This window comes from Rhipicephalus microplus, chromosome 6, assembly GCF_043290135.1.
Source record: "Rhipicephalus microplus isolate Deutch F79 chromosome 6, USDA_Rmic, whole genome shotgun sequence".
Lineage (NCBI taxonomy): Eukaryota > Metazoa > Arthropoda > Arachnida > Ixodida > Ixodidae > Rhipicephalus > Rhipicephalus microplus.
This window is the reverse complement of record NC_134705.1, coordinates 29,873,609-29,896,088: the sequence shown is the minus strand read 5'-3', so window position 1 is coordinate 29,896,088 and position 22,480 is coordinate 29,873,609. Positions and strand designations below refer to the sequence as shown.

The 22,480-nt window shown below is 43.9% G+C and overlaps 1 protein-coding gene across 2 annotated transcripts in view; it reads left to right on the top strand.

Moving 5' to 3' along the window:
* brun (trafficking protein particle complex subunit brun) overlaps nt 1-22,480 on the top strand; it is a 461,018-nt gene that overhangs the window by 2,371 nt on the left and 436,167 nt on the right. For both annotated transcript variants that reach the window (XM_075865888.1, XM_037419219.2), the window contains exon 2: nt 18,716-18,830. In XM_075865888.1, the coding sequence (XP_075722003.1) occupies nt 18,716-18,830 (115 nt within the window). The remainder of the gene's footprint in view (nt 1-18,715; nt 18,831-22,480) is intronic.

Below are 22,480 nucleotides of genomic sequence, written 5' to 3'. Positions count from 1 at the left end.
GGCACAACATATCCTACCATAAATGTGCACCAATTTCTCAAGTGTCCTGACATGTGATGCAGTCAGTGTGTGCAGAGCACAGGGCACAGCTGTATGCATGCAGTATAGGTTGGGCTCAATAAAAGTTGATTCATCATCTCTACAATGCCCTGTGCTAGCCACATACCATCTGCTCGGAAAGACGGCGTTTTATTTATATTTTTTGAAACACGGTAAAGGCCCTTTTCTTATATATATTTACTGTGTTTGCTAGATTGTAATGTGGCCTCATTTATGACATAAGGGATAACTTTTCATTGTGTTCAGAGAGAGAAGAAAATTGTGTTTATCATTCCATTTTTTAGACAACTTGAAATTTGGTATTCGACTAATGCGACGGTCAATTTCAGGTTGCAGAAATCTGGAAAAAACTCGTGTTACACTCCTGTAAATACGGCTTAGTCCCATAACACTGACAAGCTGTTCTGGAAACTTTGAAGACAATAGTTAACTGGTACCTGCTTCATATTTTCGAAAACAGTAATAAAGTAGTTCTTTGACAGTGTGGCTTCAGGGAAGGTAGGTGCATGATAGATTACCTTGTGCACACGAAGACTTACTATCTGCAGGTACAAATGCTTGGGTATCATTTGAGATATGTAACTAAGATTGAACCCCATCTCATACACTTGAAAGAAAGATACGTAGAAGTGTTGAATCTACTGAAGATGTTAGGAATCAGACAAGAAAGAATGCCTGCATGCTGGGCAGGCTGTTCTTTATTTGCCCTTCTTCCTCTCCTGCTTTGTTCCAAAAGCAGCAATCAGCTTGAAGCTCCACTCCACCAAGGACTGCTGCCAGACGCCATCTTATCTATGCAATACCACGGCACTATTTTGAAGGTGGTCTATGGCCATGCTCTACTTCTCCTGCTTCGTCTGTGCATTGCGAGCTGCGGGAAAGTTCATAGTCACTACCCTGTCGTCGGCATCATGCTGAAGGTCACAGAACTTCGATAATTCGCAGACAGCTGGTGATGTTAGGGTGGCAGGCAAAAATCTAGAGTGCTGATCTATAGTCGCACGCCAAGGAAGCGTGGCTGCTCATGTAATGGAAGAGTTTTGGGCACGGGATCTGTGTCACAGGAAGCGTGTGTGATGTTTCCAAACGACAGGGGCCCGTGTGCCATCCTAGATGCACGCGGTAAAAAGGTTTCTGTTGTGTCATACTCTAAAACCACCGAAGAGGCACTGATGCCGCCTGCAGATGATTCGATGAGTAGGTAGAGCAGCAGTTGGGTTATGAAATCTATAATTGAGGACGTGGGCATGGGGTTCCTGGATGGAATGGCCCACGCTGCTGATGGCCCACAAGGACATCTACAGGTGGCTTCAATTGTAAGGTTGAGTTGTCGGACTGTGCCATTGTAAGGAATCGGACAAAAGACAACGCCTACACTCTGGGCTGGCTGCTCTTTATCTGCCCTTCTTTCTCTTTGGCTTCGTTGTAACTGCCCGTGCGCTTGAACCCCTGTGTCGCTGTTCGTCATCACTGTGCATACAAGGTTGGCTACAAATAGAAGGATGCCTTCCGCGTTTGAATAAGCATCTCATATGCTTGCCCCTTGGCTGTGACATCGAGGTTTAAGCATATAGGTGTGAAGCAGACAAGTTGAAAAAACACTGTAGACAAGTTCTCTGTCTTTTAAGGTTGATGCAGCGCTACAGACACAAACAAAAATGACAGAGTGCACAGCACTAACCTTTGCACTGTCTTTTATGTCTTCGTATCTACTGCTGCATCAATTACGAAAGTATTCCAACTGGCCCCGCTTTCCATTCTTTTTTCCCTTGTCTGCTTCTTGCCTGTATATTTGCATAAGCATGTGTGACTGATCATAACTATGTCTATGGTAGTGGAAAAACTTCAGGACATCTCACCAGCAATGGCAAAGGAAAAAAACAAAACTTTGGAATTAATGCAAAGAGTCAAGGTGGCTAGGGAAAGCCAGGTAGCAATAGATATGTTGAAAGATGGTAGACAGATTGTGCTAGAAAAACTGACCACCCTGTATATAAAGTGTCCCTTGACAGTGAGCGTACCAGAATGTTGGAAGAATGTCAGAATCTTAATCTATCAGAAATGGGGTGTCAAAGATTAGAAAAAAAGTTACAGGCCAATCAGATTACTGACTTTTGTGTACAAGCCAAGGTGTCTGAACGAAATGTTTTTCATTTCGGTTTTAGTTTCTTTTAACATCCAAAAGTTCTGTTTCATTTCTGTTTCTGAACAAAAAGATATATGGAATGGTTCGTAACAGTATTTATTTACATGAAAAATTTGATGCTAAAGGGTAATGATCAATATGTAATGGATTTGTTGCACAGTTATGTATGCACCTCTAAAAGGGGGCCTGGAACAATTTAAGTAGCCACATAATGAATTCAATAAGGGAGCTTATTGCGTCATGAATTCACGGCCACCAAAACTTTTTGAATCTGTCCAGTACAAGAGGAGTTACAAAGGTTCGTCACACACTGTAGTTACATTCTCTCTTCTCTCATCCCGATGAAAGGGCTGAAAGCCAAATAGGGAGAATGGCACGGGCAAAAAAAAAAATGTCACGCATGCCTCGGGACCCTGAGCTCTTTCTTTCTTAATTTTTTTTTTCTGTGAATACGTGACTTTTTAGTGTGATCGTGCGTACACGCGTGGACAGGTCTTGACAACTCGCGGTGGCACCAGTAACGAAAGACTGCGCTATGCTCGAATCAATGAATGGTTGATAAAGTGGCTGTGGCGAGTGGTTTTTGAGCTTTTAGCATCATTCGTTGAGAGAAGAGAGAGCCATTTCAGCTGATCTTAAGAATTTATTTTAAATTCTAGGCTGCATGCTGTGCTATGATAATTGGCTCGCGTGATCCTGGGAGCCTCGACTACCGATTGGCAGGATTTTCTAAATATGGTTTAAAAGTGTTGCACGTCTCCTTTGAAAAAGTGCAGCAGGGGTAGAACACCTTCTTATTATATTCTTAAAAAAGTACTGACACAAAATTTTGCGGCCTAGATAGCGTGTGGGATCGTTTCCCGTGAACATGCATAAATTATCTGCCAAATATTGATAGCGAATATAGCTTGGAAGGTACTTTAAATTAATTTGGAAGTTTGCATTAGTGATCGGCTCTATCTCGTTATTGACACTCTCAAAGGTGACCTTTGGGGACCTCCTACTTTCCCGATGTGACCGCGCTGCAGGAAGTTATGACAATGTCATAGCCGACATTTTTTTGTCGCGTTTGCTCTAGCAGACTATTACTTGGCAGCTGCTCGCGAGTTTGTCGCTGCGGCGCAAGAGTTAAAAGTTTTGTGTTTGATGCATTGCTGTTCTGTTTATGACATTGGTTAGGTATTACACACGTGAGCGTGTAGTGGTTTTGGGACGTTAAACCCCACATATCAATCAATCACACGTGAGCGTGTGCTTTCGAAAAAACTTCTTTATACCAACTGCGCGGAAGTGCGTCACAGTTCTGTGTGTTGACAGAGTCAAGCATTGCACCCACTAGGTGGTGTTAGTTGCACCCAGTGGCTTGTCGTTTTTGAAACCGAAACTGACACTAGTTGGTAATAATGAGCCTATAATTAATTATTTGTCGTGCACTGACGAAAACGCTGTGTCATGTTATGTCTAACAGGGCCCCAGGAACACATTGCAGCAAAAAAAAAAAAAAAAAAAAAAAAGCAAGGTCAAAATTTTTTGTGCCAGCACCTTTTTAGGAGGAACACAACTAGCTACCTTGAATTCCTAGAAATCAGCACAAATGAGTGCCCTTTTAGGTTATAGTAGACTCTGTCAAAAGTGAAAGTGAATCTTAATGCTTTGCTTCAAGGGAGTGATTATAATCTCCGGAGTGGCCTTTCATCGAGCATACCTTTGATATGTGATACCACTATTCATATAAAGCAGCTTTCTGTGCTGAGAATACCCTCCCCGTGCTAGCCTGTGTCATAGGTACATGAAAGTACACTTGTCTGAATATGAAGATCACTGGTGGCTGTTTTTTTTTTTTTTTTGCACAATTCAACACTGCTTTACCTTGGAATTCGTGCAAGATATATGCGCTATTGCTGTACTGTGGAGATAAACATTAGGCATGACTACAGTTATTTTGGATTTTCAAGTTTCTGCGTGAACCGAAAAATCAAAAACGGAAGGAAGTAATGAATGGCGTTTTGGTTGTGTTTTTGTTTCGGTCGAAGATATTTTTTAAAATTATTTTTCGTTCTTGATTTTCATTCTGTTCCAACACACTGGTACAAGCTATTTACAAAAGTAATCGTTAATACAGTTGATCCCGGATATATCGAACTAAAAGGGGGTCATGAAATAGCTTGATGTATCAATGATTCAATACAAGAAATATGGGTATTTTAGGCCTATAATAATGTGTGGCAAATGTGCGGTGTTGTAGACAGGCGAAGTCTCGGTCTTCCCAGAGAGGGAGCGAGCCTGACATGATCACTGTGATCATAAGTATTTTAATGTCTCTTCGAGCGCCAGCGCGGGCAAGCCTGTGGAAGAGGCACCTAGCTGTATTGTGCAAGAACAAGCGTCTCGTCGTCTTCTGTGCGACACCGCTGCAGCTGCCGCTACAGGGGGTCTCCCCCCCCTATATAGGAGGAAAGTCGGACGAACGATCGGAACTCCAGGAGGCACCATATCTACTGGGTGTGTTGAAGAAGGAAGTGTTCCGAAATGCAGTAGCATTCCATCGGTTGCGTCACACGATCATGGGGCCAATGGCAACATTGCTTCAAAGAAGGTAGGCTTGAGATGTTCGAGACCAATTCTGTCAGATTTGTCGTTGATTTTGACGACAAATGTCGATGGTTGAAGCTTCATAACTCAATATGGGCCGGAGTAGTGCGGCTGAAAAGTTTTTCCACAGAACATTTGCTCACAAAAACGTGTATAGTTGAGGTGAGCTGCGGAGACACGCAAGGAGCTGTAACTTTGTGCAGGCGTGTAGTCACGGGGTGTATCTGCTGGAAGATGTTAGTCTCCAGGAAGTGGCACAGGTGTTTTGGCTAGGGGATCGAAAAAATAACATGGAAGGCATAGGGACTTCTGTAGACCTACTAGGCACATAAGCAGCCCAGGTCGCTTTTTATGGCGGCTCCAATGCCAAGCAAGACCAGTGGTAGTTGGACGATCTACTTCTTTGGTGAATCATGTGCCATGAGGGAGGACTTCAATGCCTCTGAAAACGCACAACCAGCCCATTTGTTTGTGGGTGGTAAGAAGTCGTGCGGAGGCGTGTCATTCCGAGAAGCTTGAGGAGTTCGTTGAGTGCCGAATCAAACTGCCGACAACGATCGGTGACTACAGTAGATGGGCAGTCGAACCATGAAATCCATGTCAACAAGCAAGCTGCTGCAACTATAAGTGCTAATATATCGACGATTGGTGTAGCTTCTGGCCACTAAGTGTGGTGGTTGATGCATGTCGATATGCAGTTGTAGCCCTTGGTAGGTGGGAGTGTGCTGACCAGGGCCAAGTGCACGGTGTAAAAACACGCGTCCGGTGGAAAGAAAGGCTTCGCAGGAAGGACGGGATGACACTGGAACTTCAAGCGTTGACACGGCAAACAATAGCTGATCCAGTCGTGAACTTGCCCGTTTAGCTGAGGCCAAAAGTAGCGAATGGAAATGAGCTTCTGTGTCGCATGAATTCCAGAATGCGGCAGACTATGTACAGCATAGAACAGGCGTCTGCGCAGCGTGGCTGAATAGGAAAGGCCGAGGTGTGCCGGTTGAGGTATCACACATTACCCATGTACCATGTGAAGTTAATACGATGTCCTTTAGTTTTAGTGATTTCGAATTTCGGAGAACATGCAGCTCAGTGTCTGCAGCTGGTGGGTGGGAACATGCAGCTGGTGGGTGGGAACATGCAGCTGGTGGGTGGCGAGTAGTCTGATGTCGATGATAGATGGCTCGGTGGTTGGCAGGGAGACGGCATTGACGCTGCTCAGAACAACAGCAGGAATGTTGTCTGTGCCTATGACATGACGAAATTTTGTTGTTAATTTCAAGATCATGGAGAGATGTCAAGTCTCACGTGGCGAGTAGCAGGATGTCGATCAGTTTACCGCTTGCACAAGAGGCTTATGGTCGGTCAAGACGCTAAACTGACGACCACCTTTTAGGAAGTGTTAGACAACAAAGTGCATGGCGACTAGTTGCGGTAAAAATGCTGTTGCGGTTCTGTGCAGGTTTCAGCGTCTTTGAGAAGAAAGCAAGTAGATGCCACTTGTCATTGAAACATTGCTGCAACATGGCACCAACAGCCTCGTTCAAGGCGTCTGTCATGAGAGCAGTCGATGCATCTGGTTCTAGATGTTTCAGCAGTGTTGCGCAGGCGAGGACAGACTTGACTCGTGTGAACCTTTGGGTTGCCGCTTCAGTCCATTGAAGCTCTTGTTTCTGTTTGGAGCTTACCAAAGCGACGAGAGGGGCCACAAGTCGTGCCCTGGGGTGTAATGGGGTGTAAACATTCGATAGAGATTGGTGAAATTGAGACATTGGCGAAGCTTCGTCATCATAGTCAGTCGTTGGAAATATTCAATGATGGGAATCTTGGACGCCAGTGGTCGAATGCCATCGCCTCGACTACGTGTCCAAGGAACTCAAGTTCCTGTTGACCAAATTCACTCTTGGCAACGTCGATGATGATTCCTCGACTGTCAAGGTGGAAGAACAACAACCGCAGGTGGGGAGTACGCCTATAAGGGAAAAACTTGCCACAAGGAGGACGTTGATGTAGGCAAAAACGAAAAAAAAGTCTCTGGTGACGGACTCGATGAAATGCTGGAACGATTGGCCAACGTTCCGTAGGACGAAGGGCATGCAGAGGAATTAAAAATGAACGAAAAGTGTGGTGATGGCAGTCCTCAGTATGTCTTTCTCGGCGACTGGCAACTGATGATAGGCGCGAACAAGATCAATTTTATAAAAGATTGTCACACTGTGCAGCTCTGCCGTGAAGTTTTGTATATTCGGAAGCGGGTAATGATCAGAAACTGTGGTGTTGTTGAGCTCCCGGTAATCGCCACATGGACCCCAATCCCCAGTCTTCTTAGGCACCCTGTAAAGTGCTGATGCCTAGTTGCTATATGAAGGTCTAATGATACCGAGTGTTGAGCATGTGCAAGAACTCCACGCGAGCAACATAGAGTTTCTTAGGGGACAAACATCGAGGTCGAAAATGGACCGGAGGGCCAGAGGTGACGATGGGGTGACAGACGTGTTGCACCGGTTGAGTCTAGTCCAGCCGAAGCATCAGAGTGGAAAACTCGTGGAGGAGCTCTGTGAACAGTTCTTCCAACATAGAAGATATTGGTGGGATTTTATAATGTTGTTTTTGCAGGGGCACCGGTAACGGTCAGGTGAATAACAGAGTCGATAAGACGATGCTGTTTCTCGTAGACAAGGAGTTAATAGTGATGCAGGAAATCAGCTCCGATGAGGGTACTTCTGATATCTGCAGCCAGGAAAATCTAGTGAAATGTTTGTTGGAGGCCAAGATTGAGCATGACTGAGCGTGATGGGTAAACTGCAATTTTCGTACCGTTGACGGCTTGCAAAAGCGACACAGGTGTCGTTTTTTGGTTGGAGCGTTGAGCAGAAATAATGCTTGCATCTGCTCTTGTGTAGACTAGGAAACATTGTCTTATGGCTCTGTCCGTGAGGTAGAAGAGGCCACTTGTGTGCTGAGCCAGACCACTTGTCGTCACCAATGGTTGGCCAGCTTGTTTTCCTGCCAGGCACATGGATTCCGGCAGCATATGCCAGACGTTGACGACACCTCATGGCTGGTGCGTCTCGGTTTGCTGGACCTTCGGTGGCACAATCCGAGAGGTGACGTGCCTTGATTTTCCGCGGCCGAGATGACGCGTTCAAGATGCTCACACAGGGCATCGAGTGCCGATTGTGCTGTTGAAAACAAGAGTGTTCGCAGCGTCCCTGTACTAGGCTCTGTCGTGGCTGCAATGGTTGATGTGGTTACTTCCATCACCTTGTTGGCCAATGCAGCAACTCCGGCGAGGTCCATGGTGGAAGCTGTAGCGAGACTCATCTGCACGTTAACTGGTAGTCATAGCAAAAACAACTTGCGTAACAGTGTGTCGTTGATGGATCTCGCATTGTCTCCGAGCAGCCGCTTCGTTCGGCGAAGAAGTTGACGGGAGCGTCGGCCGCCGAGTACTTCAGTTGACAGAAGCTTCTGGATGCGAGAACACTGTGAAACTTCCGTGCACTGTAGCGGGGTTTTCTTGAGATCGTTGTAAGCATTTGAATATGATGGGGTGCTCAGCAGATCCTCTACCTCGTCGATGGCAGTAGGTGATAGTGCCGGAACAGCGTAGGGGAACTTCATAGCTTGGGAGAGGATACCAACGACTTGAAATTGTGATTCCGCCTGTAAGGAACCAGGCTGAGGGATGCTGGTGCCAGTACTAAGGAAGGCGGACAGCGATGGCTGAACAGAAGGGCTCACTGTGTTGCCCGGAAAGATTCCGGTCTCTAGAACTTGTACGGCCTATCTCTTCCATGGCCGCTGCTGCCATGAAAACAAATCTATGGCCTCAATCACGGAGCAAAAAAGGCAGGAGGGGGAACTCTAGGTCGGCGCCAGCGTAAGCGCGCGTTGCAATAATGTCACCTTAGGAGATATGGTTGGTGAAGGTGCACGCTGCGATTCTTGCGGTGATGCACAGAACTATTTGTTTCACGCTGCAGGAGGAGATCGCGCGCGCCCTTGGCCTTCGATGGTGGCCGAGCAGTGATGTTTTGTACTGCGTCGAAGAATTACCATTCAGAGACATGAAAATTCCTTATTTCAGGGATTTTTCTCTGCAAATGGTGATGAAATTTCCAGCATATTTTCCTGCACAACAGTACTAATTTCCACCCCCATTCATGCACGCACATACTATAATTACACGTGTCTGACGTACTGGTGACTTTTAAAATTATGATCAGCTCTTCCACTGCTGCACAAAAAAAGCATGAGTATATTAATTTATATACAATCGGTACACTGAACATTGTGGGCTTCAAGTCAAACACCCAACAATTGACTGGAAATCACTCCACGTGAATATCAGAAACAAATCTCATGGGCAATGCTTGCATGGTTCATGCGCCAGAACCGATTACAGCTGATGAAGGCACCCTGTGACTGCTAATTATCGGTCGTGAATGGAGAATTTAACCATTTCTGATATTTCCTGCAATATCAGGAAGATTACTTTTTTCCATTTGGTTCAAAATGATGGGTGAAAATTCCCCGAAAAAGGGAAAATTTCATGCACAGAACATCACTGTGGCTGAGTAAAACCCGGGTCTTGTCTGCTACATCTGCCCCTCGCAGATTACACCATGCTAATGGATGCAGCTATGAAAGTTTCTCGCCAGCACAGTTTGCCAAAATAAAATGAAGTAAATAGAGTATCTTAGGGCGAGCATTTTTATTTATATATGTTAGATCAGATGCTCTTCGGACAACGAAATGAAGTAAGTGGTAAAATTTAAAAAAGCTGACAGTCTGTAATCGTAGATAGGCGCGTGCCTAAAATCATTTAGTGTAGCTTGAGGATAGATTTTGCACGTTCTTCGATATAACAGTGCTATACAGAACTACTGTGTGGGAATGAAAGACATACATTTCATAAGCACGTTTGAGTAGATGGGAACAGCTGATGCAACAGAAGAGCGAAGACTGCGGCTTGCTTTGAGCCGTGAATAAATACTACGTAAAAAAAAAAAAGTTTGCACTTTCAACTAAAGACGGCAGCAAGAGTGGGCGAGGGCTATATGCAGAGAAGATCGACAATGAAAAGCAAGGGGCTACGTCTAGAAAAATAATTTTCACAGCGGAACGGTCGCCAGGTGCAACCCTACCCTAGTTTAAATTTCGAGACATCGGTGACCGGACAAGGTTCTTTTGGCTCTCTGATGCGACACCCGACATTCTTGAACTGAGGTTTTACTTTGGCAGCAGTGGTTGCGGCTGTGTACCAGCATTGACCCTTGTGTTCGCTCCGTCCAGGTTCGTTGCTTCTCGGTGCACTCCTTTCTGTTTTGCGTTTTTTCTCGCTTCCACTGCTGCCTTTAATATAGTTTATATAGTTTATTTTCTTTTTTTATTTTGTGTCTTGTGTTCCGTATTTTGAGTTTACTTTTCTTCATTACTTATCTTGAGAATGCCGACTTGCGCGGAACTAGCAAAGGAACTACAGGCTCTTCGGCAGGAGGTCGCAGAGATGAAAACAAGCCTTGTGATGTTCAATGACCTCTGTGAATGTGTAAAGAATGACAATGAGGCCCTAACTAAAGAAAACAAGGTCCTGAGGGATGAGAATAAGAAGCTCAGTAAACAAATGTGTGATCTCGAACAATACTCGCGACTTAATAATGTTGAACTGAAGGGAATCCCTGAGACAAAGGGCGAAGACTGCTTGGCAGTCGTCCAGGTTATCGGTGAGAAGATTGATTGTCCAATTGCCGATACAGACAAAGACGCCGCGCATCGGGTGCCCGCAGAGAATGGAAGCAACATTATTGCGCGATTCTGTTCGAGAAACAAGAAGGCTGAATTCGCTAAGAAGGCAAAAAAGGCACGCCTGTCTACCACAGATATAGGGTTTTCTCAGAGCACAGGCCCTAAACCTGTGTATGTGAATGACCATCTCACACCAGAGCGAAAGCGCCTTTCTGCACAGGCACTTGCGCTTAAGAAAGCCAACCAGTGGAAGCATCTCTGGACTGACAATTGTACAATCAAAGCCAGAAAGGCGGATGATAGTCGCGTGTTTCGAATTGCATGCGCAGAAGATCTTCGAGTATTCTCTTAGATATCCTATCAGTCCCCATTTTAAACCGATCTTAGATCAACATGGCTGCGTTCTCGTGCCAGCAAACATCAGAATTGCTACTTGAGAAGTCACCATCCCTATCACTACTTCACTTAAACATTCGCAGTCTTAGAAAGCACCAAGATGACCTTGTTGCATTGATTTCCTTGCTTAAACATTCATTCTCTGTCATATGTTTATCTGAAACTTGGTTGTCTGGTAATGAGGATAACTTGTACGGGTTGCCAGGTTATTATTCTGAATACTGTAATCGGGAGCTCTGTCGTGGTGGCAGTAGTGCCATACTTGTCAACTCATCCTTAACCTACACACGCCGTAGTGACATAACCTTCAACAATATTTTATGTGAATGTGTTTGGCTTGAATTCAACCATAGTGTTATACCATTGAATAGCCGTAGTACTATTATAGCTTCCATTTATCGGTCACCTTCATCGTCGTATTCTGATTTTTGCAATCAGTTAAGCATCATTCTTAATAACCTAGTGAGGGAAAATAAAAACGTTGTCTTATGTGGTGATTTTAATATAAACATTATTGATCCTGATAGTGCATCGTGCTTAGAATATATGAACTGTTTATACTGCTATGGCTTTACGTCGCATATCTCAGCACCAACTATAAACGATTTACTAGGTTCGAATACCCTAATAGATCATATCATCTCCAACATTTCCACTGAACACGTTGCAGGTGTAATAGATCATAGCATTACAGACCATAATCCCGTATTTTTCATTCTGGGCTCCGAAAATACCAAGGCCAGTAACATCTTTACGAAACGCCGATTCGATGCGGACAAGTTTGTGCAAATAATTAGCACAGTAGACTGGACTTCGGTGTCTAATCTAGACTGCGCAGAAAAGGCTTTTGAGTCTTTCTCAGAAGTAATAGCTTCAGGTATAGATGCATGCAACACTTTCACTACTGTCACGAAGTGGTATCGTTCCCCTAGAAATCCATGGATAAGCAACTCGTTGTTGAAGTCCATTAATAAAAAGAATAACCTTCATAAGAAACTAAAGTCGCAGCCTTATAATCTCGCATTAAAATGCCGCTTTCACTAATACTCAGCAACATTATCTTCCTTACTTAGGCGTGCTAAGCGCAATTACTACCGGAATCTCATTGTAAAAAACACAGGTAACATGAGACGCTGCTGGGAAACCATTAAAGAATTTTTGAACATGAAAAACTGCTCAGAGCCCACAATAAAAATAAAGCAAGGCGACGAAATGTATACTGACCCCGTAAGAGTGGCCGCCACATTCAGCGAGCATTTCTGCGCATCTGCGGATACGCAGCAATCACCAGGTCATTTACGCAATATACCACGGTGTACTCATTCTTTTTATCTTCATTCTACGTCTGCACATGAAGTCCTTCAGGTCATCACATCACTAAAGACCACAAGTGCTGGTTTAGATAATATTGATCCTTTTAAAGTAAAACTAGTTTCAAACTTAATATCACCACCTTTGGCAGTAATTATCAACAAGCTGTTTTCAGCGGGTGCGTTTCCGAGCTGCCTTAAGGCTGGTAAAATAGTTCCAGTTTTTAAGAAGGGTGATAAGACTTTTGTGCAGAATTATAGGCCAATCTGTATCCTGCCTTTCTTCGGTAAGGTAATTGAAAAGTTATTTCACATTATATTAATACGTTATCTGAAAAAATTTAATCTTTTATCTCCACAACAATTCGGATTCCGTCAAGGATATTCAACTGAGCTGGCACTCATTACCTTAACGGAGGAAATTAAACAAGCTATTGATAGAGAGTTACTTGTGAGATCTGTGTTTATCGATTTGACGAAGGCTTTTGACACTATAAATCATCACGTTCTACTTGCTAAACTTGGATCATTTGGTATGTCTGGTCCGCCACTAAGTTTTATTAAGAGCTACCTCAGTAACTGGTCTCAAATGGTTCATGTTAATGGCCATCTTTCAACGCCCAAGTTAATTAACGTTGGTGTTCCACAGGGATCAATTTTAGGCCCACTTTTATTTTTGATGTTTATTAATGATCTACCTACCATTCTTGCAAGGACCAAGTGCATACTTTACGCTGACGACACAACCATCTTTCAGTCGTTTAAATCGGTTTCTTCACTCCAGTCTGACCTCTACACAGATTTACATAACATAACTTTATGGTGCCAGGCCAATTATCTTCAGATCAATGCTACTAAAACCGTGTTTATGTTGTTCCATTCCCCGCACATTTCACTTGACATACAACCTTCACTTCACATTGGTAATACCGTCATAAACATTTCCAGTGAAGCGCGGTTTCTTGGCGTCATCTTCGATAGCGAACTGAAATTTCATAAACATGCAGCATCACTCGTTAAAAAGATTGCATTTGGTATTCACGTTATCATCAAGACACGAACTTATTTTCCGCCTCACATCATACGTACTTTGTATTTTGCTTATATTCATAGCCATATTTCATATTGCGTATCATCTTGGGCCAACACATATTTCACGCACATCGAACGTTTGCAGCGACTTCAGAATCAACCGGTTAGATTAATGACTTTCAGCCCATTTTACTTCTCCTGCAGCTCGTTGTTTCCTCAGCTTAACATACTCCCATTGGGACAATTATTTTGTCATAGAATGTCCATTGTCGCCTTTAGACTCATCACGCATGACATTTTCATTGCATGCATTGATTATCGTCACTTAACTAATAGTAACGTCACCCGGTTTTCCCAGTGCAATAATCTTCTTTTGCCGGCTGTAAGGACAAACTACGGCAAGTTCTCAACCTTATTTACTAGCATAGCCATTTGGAATTTATTGCCTTTCGAATTGAAATCATCGCATAACATCCATATTTTCACTTCGCGCAGTAAGAAATATTACGTTCAGGAATTAATCAACTCATCCGATTTGTATAATTAACTGTTAATAGCTCTCCACAGTTCTGTGCTATTTTACTACTTCAATTTGCCTTTGTATAATTGATAACACTGATAATGAAACGTGTTGCATTTGTCACGTAGAGTTCATTAATATTGTTTTTTGTCTTCACTTGCTTTTGACTATTTCCTTGTTATTTTTCAATAGTGAGTATTACCATTATGTTGTGTATTGATTGTATTTTTATTGTTAATCAAGATTATTCATTATTACTCACAAGTCCGTATACTATTGCTGTATTTTTTGTAATTACCCCATCCATGTAGCTATAGGAGGTCCTCCTGTCAGTTTTCTCTGAAACTTTGGGACCTCCTGCTGTAATAACGCTAACCATGTAACTCAACTGACCTATTTAATAAACTTGGCTTGACTTGACTTGACTTACTCGTGCGCAGAAATGAAGCCAAGAACTGGCCGAAATGTCACTGAAAATACCGATAAAAGCAGCGCGAAATGATAGAAGGTTGAGGATACTCTTCAAGGGTCAGAAGTCATCGGCGAACATTTTACCAACCTCGAAATTTCCTGATAAGCTTGATTGCGAAAAAACTGTGGTTCTTGGCTTAACATCTTTGGTTGTTGTAGCTTGGCATGAAAGAATGGTTATGACTGAGTTCCAACATAAAACGAACTTCAGAAGAGCAGCGACGCATGAGAAAAACTTGTTTCCAGTTTTTTTGTCTGTAATTTTTCATTTTTTAAAACATGGAAGACTCCGCCGCATGGTGTTTTTTTTCCCTAATTAGCGTATATTGCATGCCATGTTCTCACAAATAATGTATCTTCCTTTGTATGTGAAGGTGAAAAAGTGAAAACGAATCTGTAGCACTTGTGGACAGCTTCGCGAGACCATTGCGGTATGGTCTCTCTCCTAAGGCGTTTTGGCAAGCTTGGCAAAAATTTGTAACGTTTTGCGATCTTGTTTAGTGAGTGGATCTGAGCTATGCACTGCCACAGCGAAAGCTAAAAGAGTGGCCTTTCATAGCCTTTTCTAAACACTCATTGGGTAACCCACTACGGCATTGATAATAATAGTTTCTGGGTAGTAAACCAGCATTTGCTATGCTATATTTTGCCATTCTTCTGAGAAGCATTGTATATGCTTGCAAGGAATCTTATGCCAATTGTTCATGGAGTGGCTGACGACGATGAGGAATTATGCCTTAAGTGGGTATGCGTCACAGTTAATAGGTGACTAAGAACAAGCTTGGAGCATTGTACGACCAACTTGTTATGCTATTCGCATTGTGCGATGCCTGGTTGTTCGTTTGCTGTTTGAAAACTTTATTACTTTTTATTACTTGTATTAAAAATACCATAAAAGAAATAAAAAAATTACGGCATATTCACAGGGTGAATGATGATGAATGGGCGAAGCTCCGGAGGGATTCATCGGTAAACTGTGAATCTTCCGTGTAATTCGCCCAGTCGATCATCATGTAAAGACGTGAGAAACGCTGTGTGTGTATATACACAAATCAACTTTTATTTGTTCTTAGACGATGGATGGCTTGCGATGTCCCTTGCCTCGCGCGCTCGCACATCGGGATTCTGTCTGCGAGCGCGCGCTGCTGCCGCCTTGCGCTCTCTCCGCTGTGCAGCCTTATCCATCCGGCGACTCCGAGCGCGCGCCAACAGCGAACGGATTTTATTACAACGCTCCCCCTAGCGTACGTCGCCGCACTAAATCGAACGATTGCCTTCAACCAATGACACGCGCCATATGTGACATCATTCCTATTTTATAAGATCTCGCGTCTTTCATCAACTACAAGTACCGCTTTCTAGTTTATAACATCTTGCATCTTTTCATCATCAGCTACAAGTACCACCATCTAGTAAACACTACAAGAACTAAACGAGAGGTGGCTACATACAGGAGACGGTACCGCCATCTAGTGAACACTGCAAGAACTAAACTAGAGGTGGCTACATACAGGGGACGGTACCACCATCTAGTGAACACTGCAAGAACTAAACTAGAGGTGGCTACATACAGGCTACAGGGGACGCACAGCCCACGCCCTAAGGAGCTTCGCCCCTAATACTGAAATAACAAAATATGAGGCCATTTTATTAAATAATAAATAAATAGAAATAATTCTTTTCCCAATATTAAGCCTTCCTAAGGTAAGTTTGCGAACAAGTCCCAAGCACCGGCATGGCTCAGTGGTAGAATACTGGGCTGGCATGCAGCGGACCCAGGTTCAAGCCCCGCTGTGTCCTTGATAGTAGGTTTTTTTCTAATTTCGTGCGATAGTGGTTACAGACACCGGCGGCGGTGGTGGTGGACAACTACAGCGCCGCGCGTGACCCGAGTTGTCATCTTATAACAGCTTTCACAATAGCCGAGGCACATGGACAGTGCACGTGTTCCTGTTCTCTTCCTCCCTTTCTCCACATCTCCTTTCATTCCACTCTCTCTTCCACAAAAGTGCTGATGCTTTACCTTATCGGGGAGCATTGTTCGCTACTGGGAACTGTAGAGGGAGCTAGGTGGTCAATAGAGGCGGGTGATGGCTGGAATTGTTGGCTTGCCTGTTTCGGGCGTATGCGACGTCACCTTCTTCAGTTCATCGCACGGCCCCAAGGTGCGACCGTTTGTGAAAAACGCATGAAATTCAATATTTTCTAAGTTCTGCCTGTTTGTGGATATCTCGATGAGGACCCAATCTTTCAATCTGGCTGAAAATCTTGGCAGCAGAAGTTTGGTTCAGTATCCCTTTAATAAAGTGCTTGCTTACCCAGCCCTTTTTTATATGAGCAAAGTAAGGTTATCATTGCACCAAGGTGAATTCTTGTTCCTGTTGATAGCTTGCATGTGAAGTCATAAAAGCAGGCTCAGAATACACCCCAACATAGTAGCTTTGATGATTTCAAAAAGCGTGGGGGCTCACCTGTATTAACGGAATAGTGATATTGTGGGAATGTTCGGTCCTCTTTGCATGAATAGCAAAAAAACCTGCATGTAATGTTCAGAGCAGCTCACTGTTAGTACTTTCACTGGCATTGATGTATCAGTACATTTTTGCGTACCCTGCCCTACCTGGTGTTGCTGATGTGTTGGTATGTTCTCCCCCGCCGGAGTGGTCTAGTGGCTAAGGCTGCTGACCCGCAGGTCGCGGGATCGAATCCTGGCTGCGATGGCTGCATGAAGGTGAAAATGCTGTAAGCCCATGTGCTCAGATTTGGGTGCACGGAACAATAGCACTCGTTGAGTTCCTGTTGTGGTTTTGCGTGCACCCTGTGAATGTTATGCGACATTGACGATGCTCACTCTTTCTTGTGAAACATCACTAGGGGCCTGTGTTTACATCATACTGGTGGTGTCGGGAGGTGCTGAAAACTCGGATGAGCACTCGGGCTTACTTTAAAACCAAGTAACGACAACGATCATTATTCATAATTGGTCAGAAGTGCCAATGTATGCAGGAATATCAAAGAACACAAGCGTCTCAAGTTTCCAAATTTGATTTCAGGGGTGCTTTAAAGAGATAGGCTGTGCAAGCATGAACACAAGGGAGAATTCAAACCACAGACACAGTGGTATTTGTGGTGTCTTGATTTCTCTCTTGTTTAGTGTTACAACGGCGTTGAATTTTGGTCAGTTTTTTTTATGACAGCTTCTGAATGAGCCTACCAGTCGGAACGCCTGATAATTTTCTCTTTTTCTGGTTTTTGAGAGGTGATGGTAGCTTCGAGTCATCACGTGTTTTTATAAATTTGCATAATAACTTGACTGATAAATTGACCGAAACGATTTCCTGCAAAATTTTCTGGCTTAATTCTTAGCGTGATTACACTTATTGATGCGAGGGAATGTTTTTCTTGATATTGTATACCCCATGAACAGTAGCCATATGCTCAGGGAAGACATTTATATTCTAGACAGCAATAGCAAGGACAGCCCTATAGACAAAGAAAGGTGGGTGATGCATACGGTGAAGACAGGAACAGACCACAGCACTTTGAAGAAGCGCAGATGGTGTTCTCGTGTTGAAATGAGGGGCACACAACATTCAGAACTTCAGAAGTGGTCCTCCGTGCCACTTGCTTTGGCCATTCTATTCCAAAATACCCGTTGATGCCATAGCGAGATGGTGCCTCCATGAGACAGTGGTTTCCGTCCTTGTATAAACACTCTCACCAGTCAGTGGGACATATGTGTTCCACTTTTTTTCTCAATAAAGTACTGGCTTGACTTTGATTAAATTTATTTCATACCATTTCTTCATTGTTTATATTAGGTATAGCACAGGCAGTATTTATGTCATTATGTAAAAAATGTCGGACAACCTACAAAGGTTCAACTTGAATACCTACCAGCTAGTCCACATTTCTATTATTCTGTCCCTTTCTTTTAGGTAATTGCAGTAACAGCTTCATTTCGCAATGAGAACACTTCTGATCTTGTCTGACAGCCATGTTCTTGCCCCGGGAGATGTCCATGTCATGTAAGCTGTTAAGAATTTGCTGAACCTCATGTTTCAGAAAGTTTGTGTCAGAACCTGAGTAGCAGGGGCTCTTGTTGCTTTGAGTCATAAGTTGTTTTATGCTGTTAACAGTAGGCCACAATACCAAATAGTTATGTCATGCAATCTGTAAATTTTGGAACATGGTATAGGCCTTACTCATGGCAGCCCGTGACATGCGCTCAAAATAGATCAAATGCTAGTCTCAAATTCACTCATTTAAGCAGTGCTCCAAAATGTTGTTTGCTCTTCATCATAATTCTAAATGCAAAAGAACTTGCAGATGAGTTATTTTCAGAAACACGGCTTCTGAACTAAAGCACGGTGTTTACAAACTTGCCTTGAAGTTTGCACATACCAAGTAATCATTACAGCATTGTGATTGTTGTGCTTGCAGGCGAGTGTGACCAGGATGGTGTGGAGCCTTTGCAGGGACTGCATGAGAAGCTTGTGCAGCAGCATCCGACAGCTATCGATTCGCGCTGCCTTCTCTTTGGGGCACCTTCACCTGGGTGAGTTAATTTTTGCTGCTCAGAAATGTGGAGTAGCTATGTAGTGTGCAGGACACCCCTCAAAGGCAAACTATGATTGCCTAATTAATAGGATGTTTCAATCATTTCACTCTTTACAGTAGGCTCGGCAAGTGGATATGAACCCTCCATCAAGGCTTCAACTTGGTCTAGATAGTACGGCATTCTAAATTTGGTGTGGCGAGCAAAATGCACGAAGCCCTAACGAAAATGGAGACAGGACAAGTGGTGCATAAACTTTCACTTGTTTATTTTTGCCAAACCATGTCAAAGATATACTGCGAAACACTTATGATAGCAAGTGACTGGGCCTATGTGACATTCATAGAAGCAAATTAGTTTTCAAGGCTTCTCGTTCTGCATGTGTATCAGGGGTGGGAGTGCTGCGCCAGTTGCACCATTCTGTGCTAGTATGACCTGCTGCGCCTAAACATTTGCACTTGCGGCGCTAAATTCACCTGAGTGTTTTATTATTGAGTGAGGAAAACATGTTGGATACACAAAGGATGCAGCCGCAACCATATCCCATGTAGTTTGGTCACAATATGCTCGCACCATGCGTGAAATTAACACCATGCATGAATCTTGTGCAATGTGAACAAAATGTTTTAACCTTGTTGAGGTGGGATTTCTGTGCAGACCTCCATTATGTGAGTTTATTTATGAATAGCGAAGCTATTAGAAGGCATTGGTGTTGCAAAAAACTCACCGCACTGTCGAATCATAAATACTGAATTAAAAAAATACAATAAAAATCTGTTTTCCTGGTGAAGCAGTGAATGCAATAGCAACAATTGTGATGTTGCAATGGTAATGCCACATGCGCTCCTTTCTATTATTGCGATAGCAATTATGTGCATACTCCTGGCTAGATTTTGCCGCCGGCATCGGCGTCAATCACCATATATGTATACGTGTCTATATACATGAAAATGCAAGAAAGAAAAATAATCCAGAAGAAGCGCGCGGAATTGAATGTGGGACCTCTGAAGTGTGAGGCGTTAACCACTGAGCCACGAAAGAGCACCTCCATCTACGTTCAAAAGGCCAGCTATTTAAATCTACCACTTACTGCTGGTTACAGGCGTTTCGGGGGGAACTATCGGGTTTTCAGCATTGCCAGCAAGATGGCGCAATGAGTGCGCGTAGCAACATCGTCACAAAGCGGCGGCAGGCGCTCTCATCTCCCACGCGTTCGTTGCCCCTCGAAGAGCAGGGTGTCGATGCTCACTCGCACACCCTTATTTCGCGGCGGGGAGAATCGTACGTCTTGGCTGTCCTTCGGCTTTTACAGGAACGATTCTGGTTCATGTACCGGTTGAGCAAAGGTCATTGCAGTCGTTGCATAATCTTCGTTTGCGAAAAGAGCGCGCTTTTCAAACACAGCGAAGTAACAACTGAGGCGCTTATTCGCGTTCATCTGTACATGAGAGTATGTTTCGTGCGTCATTTGTGAGTGAGAAATGTGGGGCAGGTTTCGATCTGCTTGCCATTCTGCGAGTAACCTTCCAATTTGTTTCTATCGTGTTTATTGCTTCGCCTTTGCGGCAAAGCTGTGACTTTTCATTTTACAGGCTTACCATCTACAACTTGACCGGCGTCTTTTGTGTCCTGATAAGTGCAAGGATATTTCAATAGCTTTGCAGCTGTCCGTGTTTTCTTTACCTTTAAGATTCTATCATGTGTTGGAGACACTCTATTTATGCTACTCTCTTTTTGTGATACTCCTGAATGCTGCATGCTTCTTCTTTTACCAGGAATATCTACCAGTAAAGTGCTATATCTTGTCTTTTTCTTGCCTATGTGTGTCCCGTTTCCTTCGTGTGTACCCTCTTCAACAGCATCGGCACGCAACTCACTAACTGTTGCCTTCATGCTAATAATTGAGACACTTAACATCTATTCTTTCCGCTCATTACTTAACTGACAACTATCATTTAAGCTACTCGTGTACTCGCTACCTCGTTGCTCAACGGAAGCACAACAGCAAACTTCTGGCACACCAACTGCTCTTGATAAACATTATGTGTGATTTCCTTCCTTTGCCTTCATCCAACTTCGATTTGTGCTCTAGCTCCTGCTTTTCCCCAACACACATTTCTTACACTTTAGCACATACTATCTCAAGCTCAGCGCGTTGGTTCTCTAACTTTTGTTGACAGCATTCCTTCTCTTTCTGAACGCGTGCATTTTCTTCTTCGATGAACGCTAAACCCTGTTCTTTATTGAGCTTCTGCTTCCGAATGACGGTTAAGATCTTGTCCCAATCTATCACCACAGCAATCGAGAATCAGTGACTGGGCCGGATGAAATCCTGGCAGGCTCGCCGATTTGTCACAGATTACAGGCTGCTGGTGTGCAGAATGAACTGAGATATGACTCTATTAACAACAAAAAACATTTAATAAACATCATTCACCATAAGAGAGAGAGAAATAAACTATTTTCGACCAGACGTGCATTCTGTTCGCCCAAAGGTAGATGGCTTCTTCATTCCTGGTAGCCATGGCTAGCCACCGACGCCCGAGCCCTTTACACTTGCCGGAGCTGGTCCTCGGGGTTCACCGATGTCAGCAACGCCTCCCACTCATCTTCTGTATTTTTTTTTATGCTGTCTTCGTTCATGAGCGGGACACTCGGGTTGTTGCGACAGCGCCATACCATGTGGTACAGGGTGTTTGCAGAGTTCGGGCAGTAGTGACAGTTCCTGCTGTAGTTTCTGGGGTACATTGCGTGTAGTAGGGTATCGTACAGATAGGTGCCTGCCTGTAGCCTTCTCCAGGTCACCACTTGTTTCTTACTCAGCCTTTTGTTAGCAAGTGGATATTGGTGTCATTGCTTCCGATAGTGCGCAAGTATCTCTTGAGTGTTGTCTTGGTATTGGCTCCTCTTCAATTCCAGAGTCCGAGTATCGCTGCGGAGAAGCCCAGTGTATATGCTTTCGTGCAGCTGGCATGCTCCTCTTGGTTCTCCGCTAGGTATTCATGCCCTGGTGTCCACAGCATACTTGCGCATTCGAAGTTGCACTTTACGAGGATTTTAAGGGCTTATTTGCCAATTGATACCTTTTGAAACCTGCGACGCGCTTTTTGTGAGTCCGTGACGACTGTTACAGATTTAGAACTTGAACTTACTGCTAACGCAAAAATATACACAAAAAGTACAAAACAACTAGCAATAACTCCAAACTAAATTACAATTAACCTACAAGCAGACCCCCATACAGACTGAACTGTCCTACAAATGCAAACTAAGCCCCACTAAGCTTACACTCTAATCATGCTACACGCTGAACCATTCTAGCCAACGTCAGGCATCTATCTCTAGCCTAATAGTGCCGCCCAAGATTCATGCCGGCTTTACTTGGCCAAGTTGATTTGCGACTTATCAATGTCCGGGAACGGTCACGCTGAGTCCCTCTCGACGCTCTCGCCGAATGTCACCGTCCTTGCTGCGGCTGCTGTGATCGTCCGTCGTTGTCGTTGCCTGATGTTGGTGACATGGCGGTTGCCTCAGTGGTTGTGCCTAGTGGTTGCACACGATACCCGGTGCTGCACACTTCTGTGGCCACCCAGGGACTGTCTTCGGCGGCTGGCTTCATAGGGGGCTCCAGGAACGTTGGCGCATGCTGT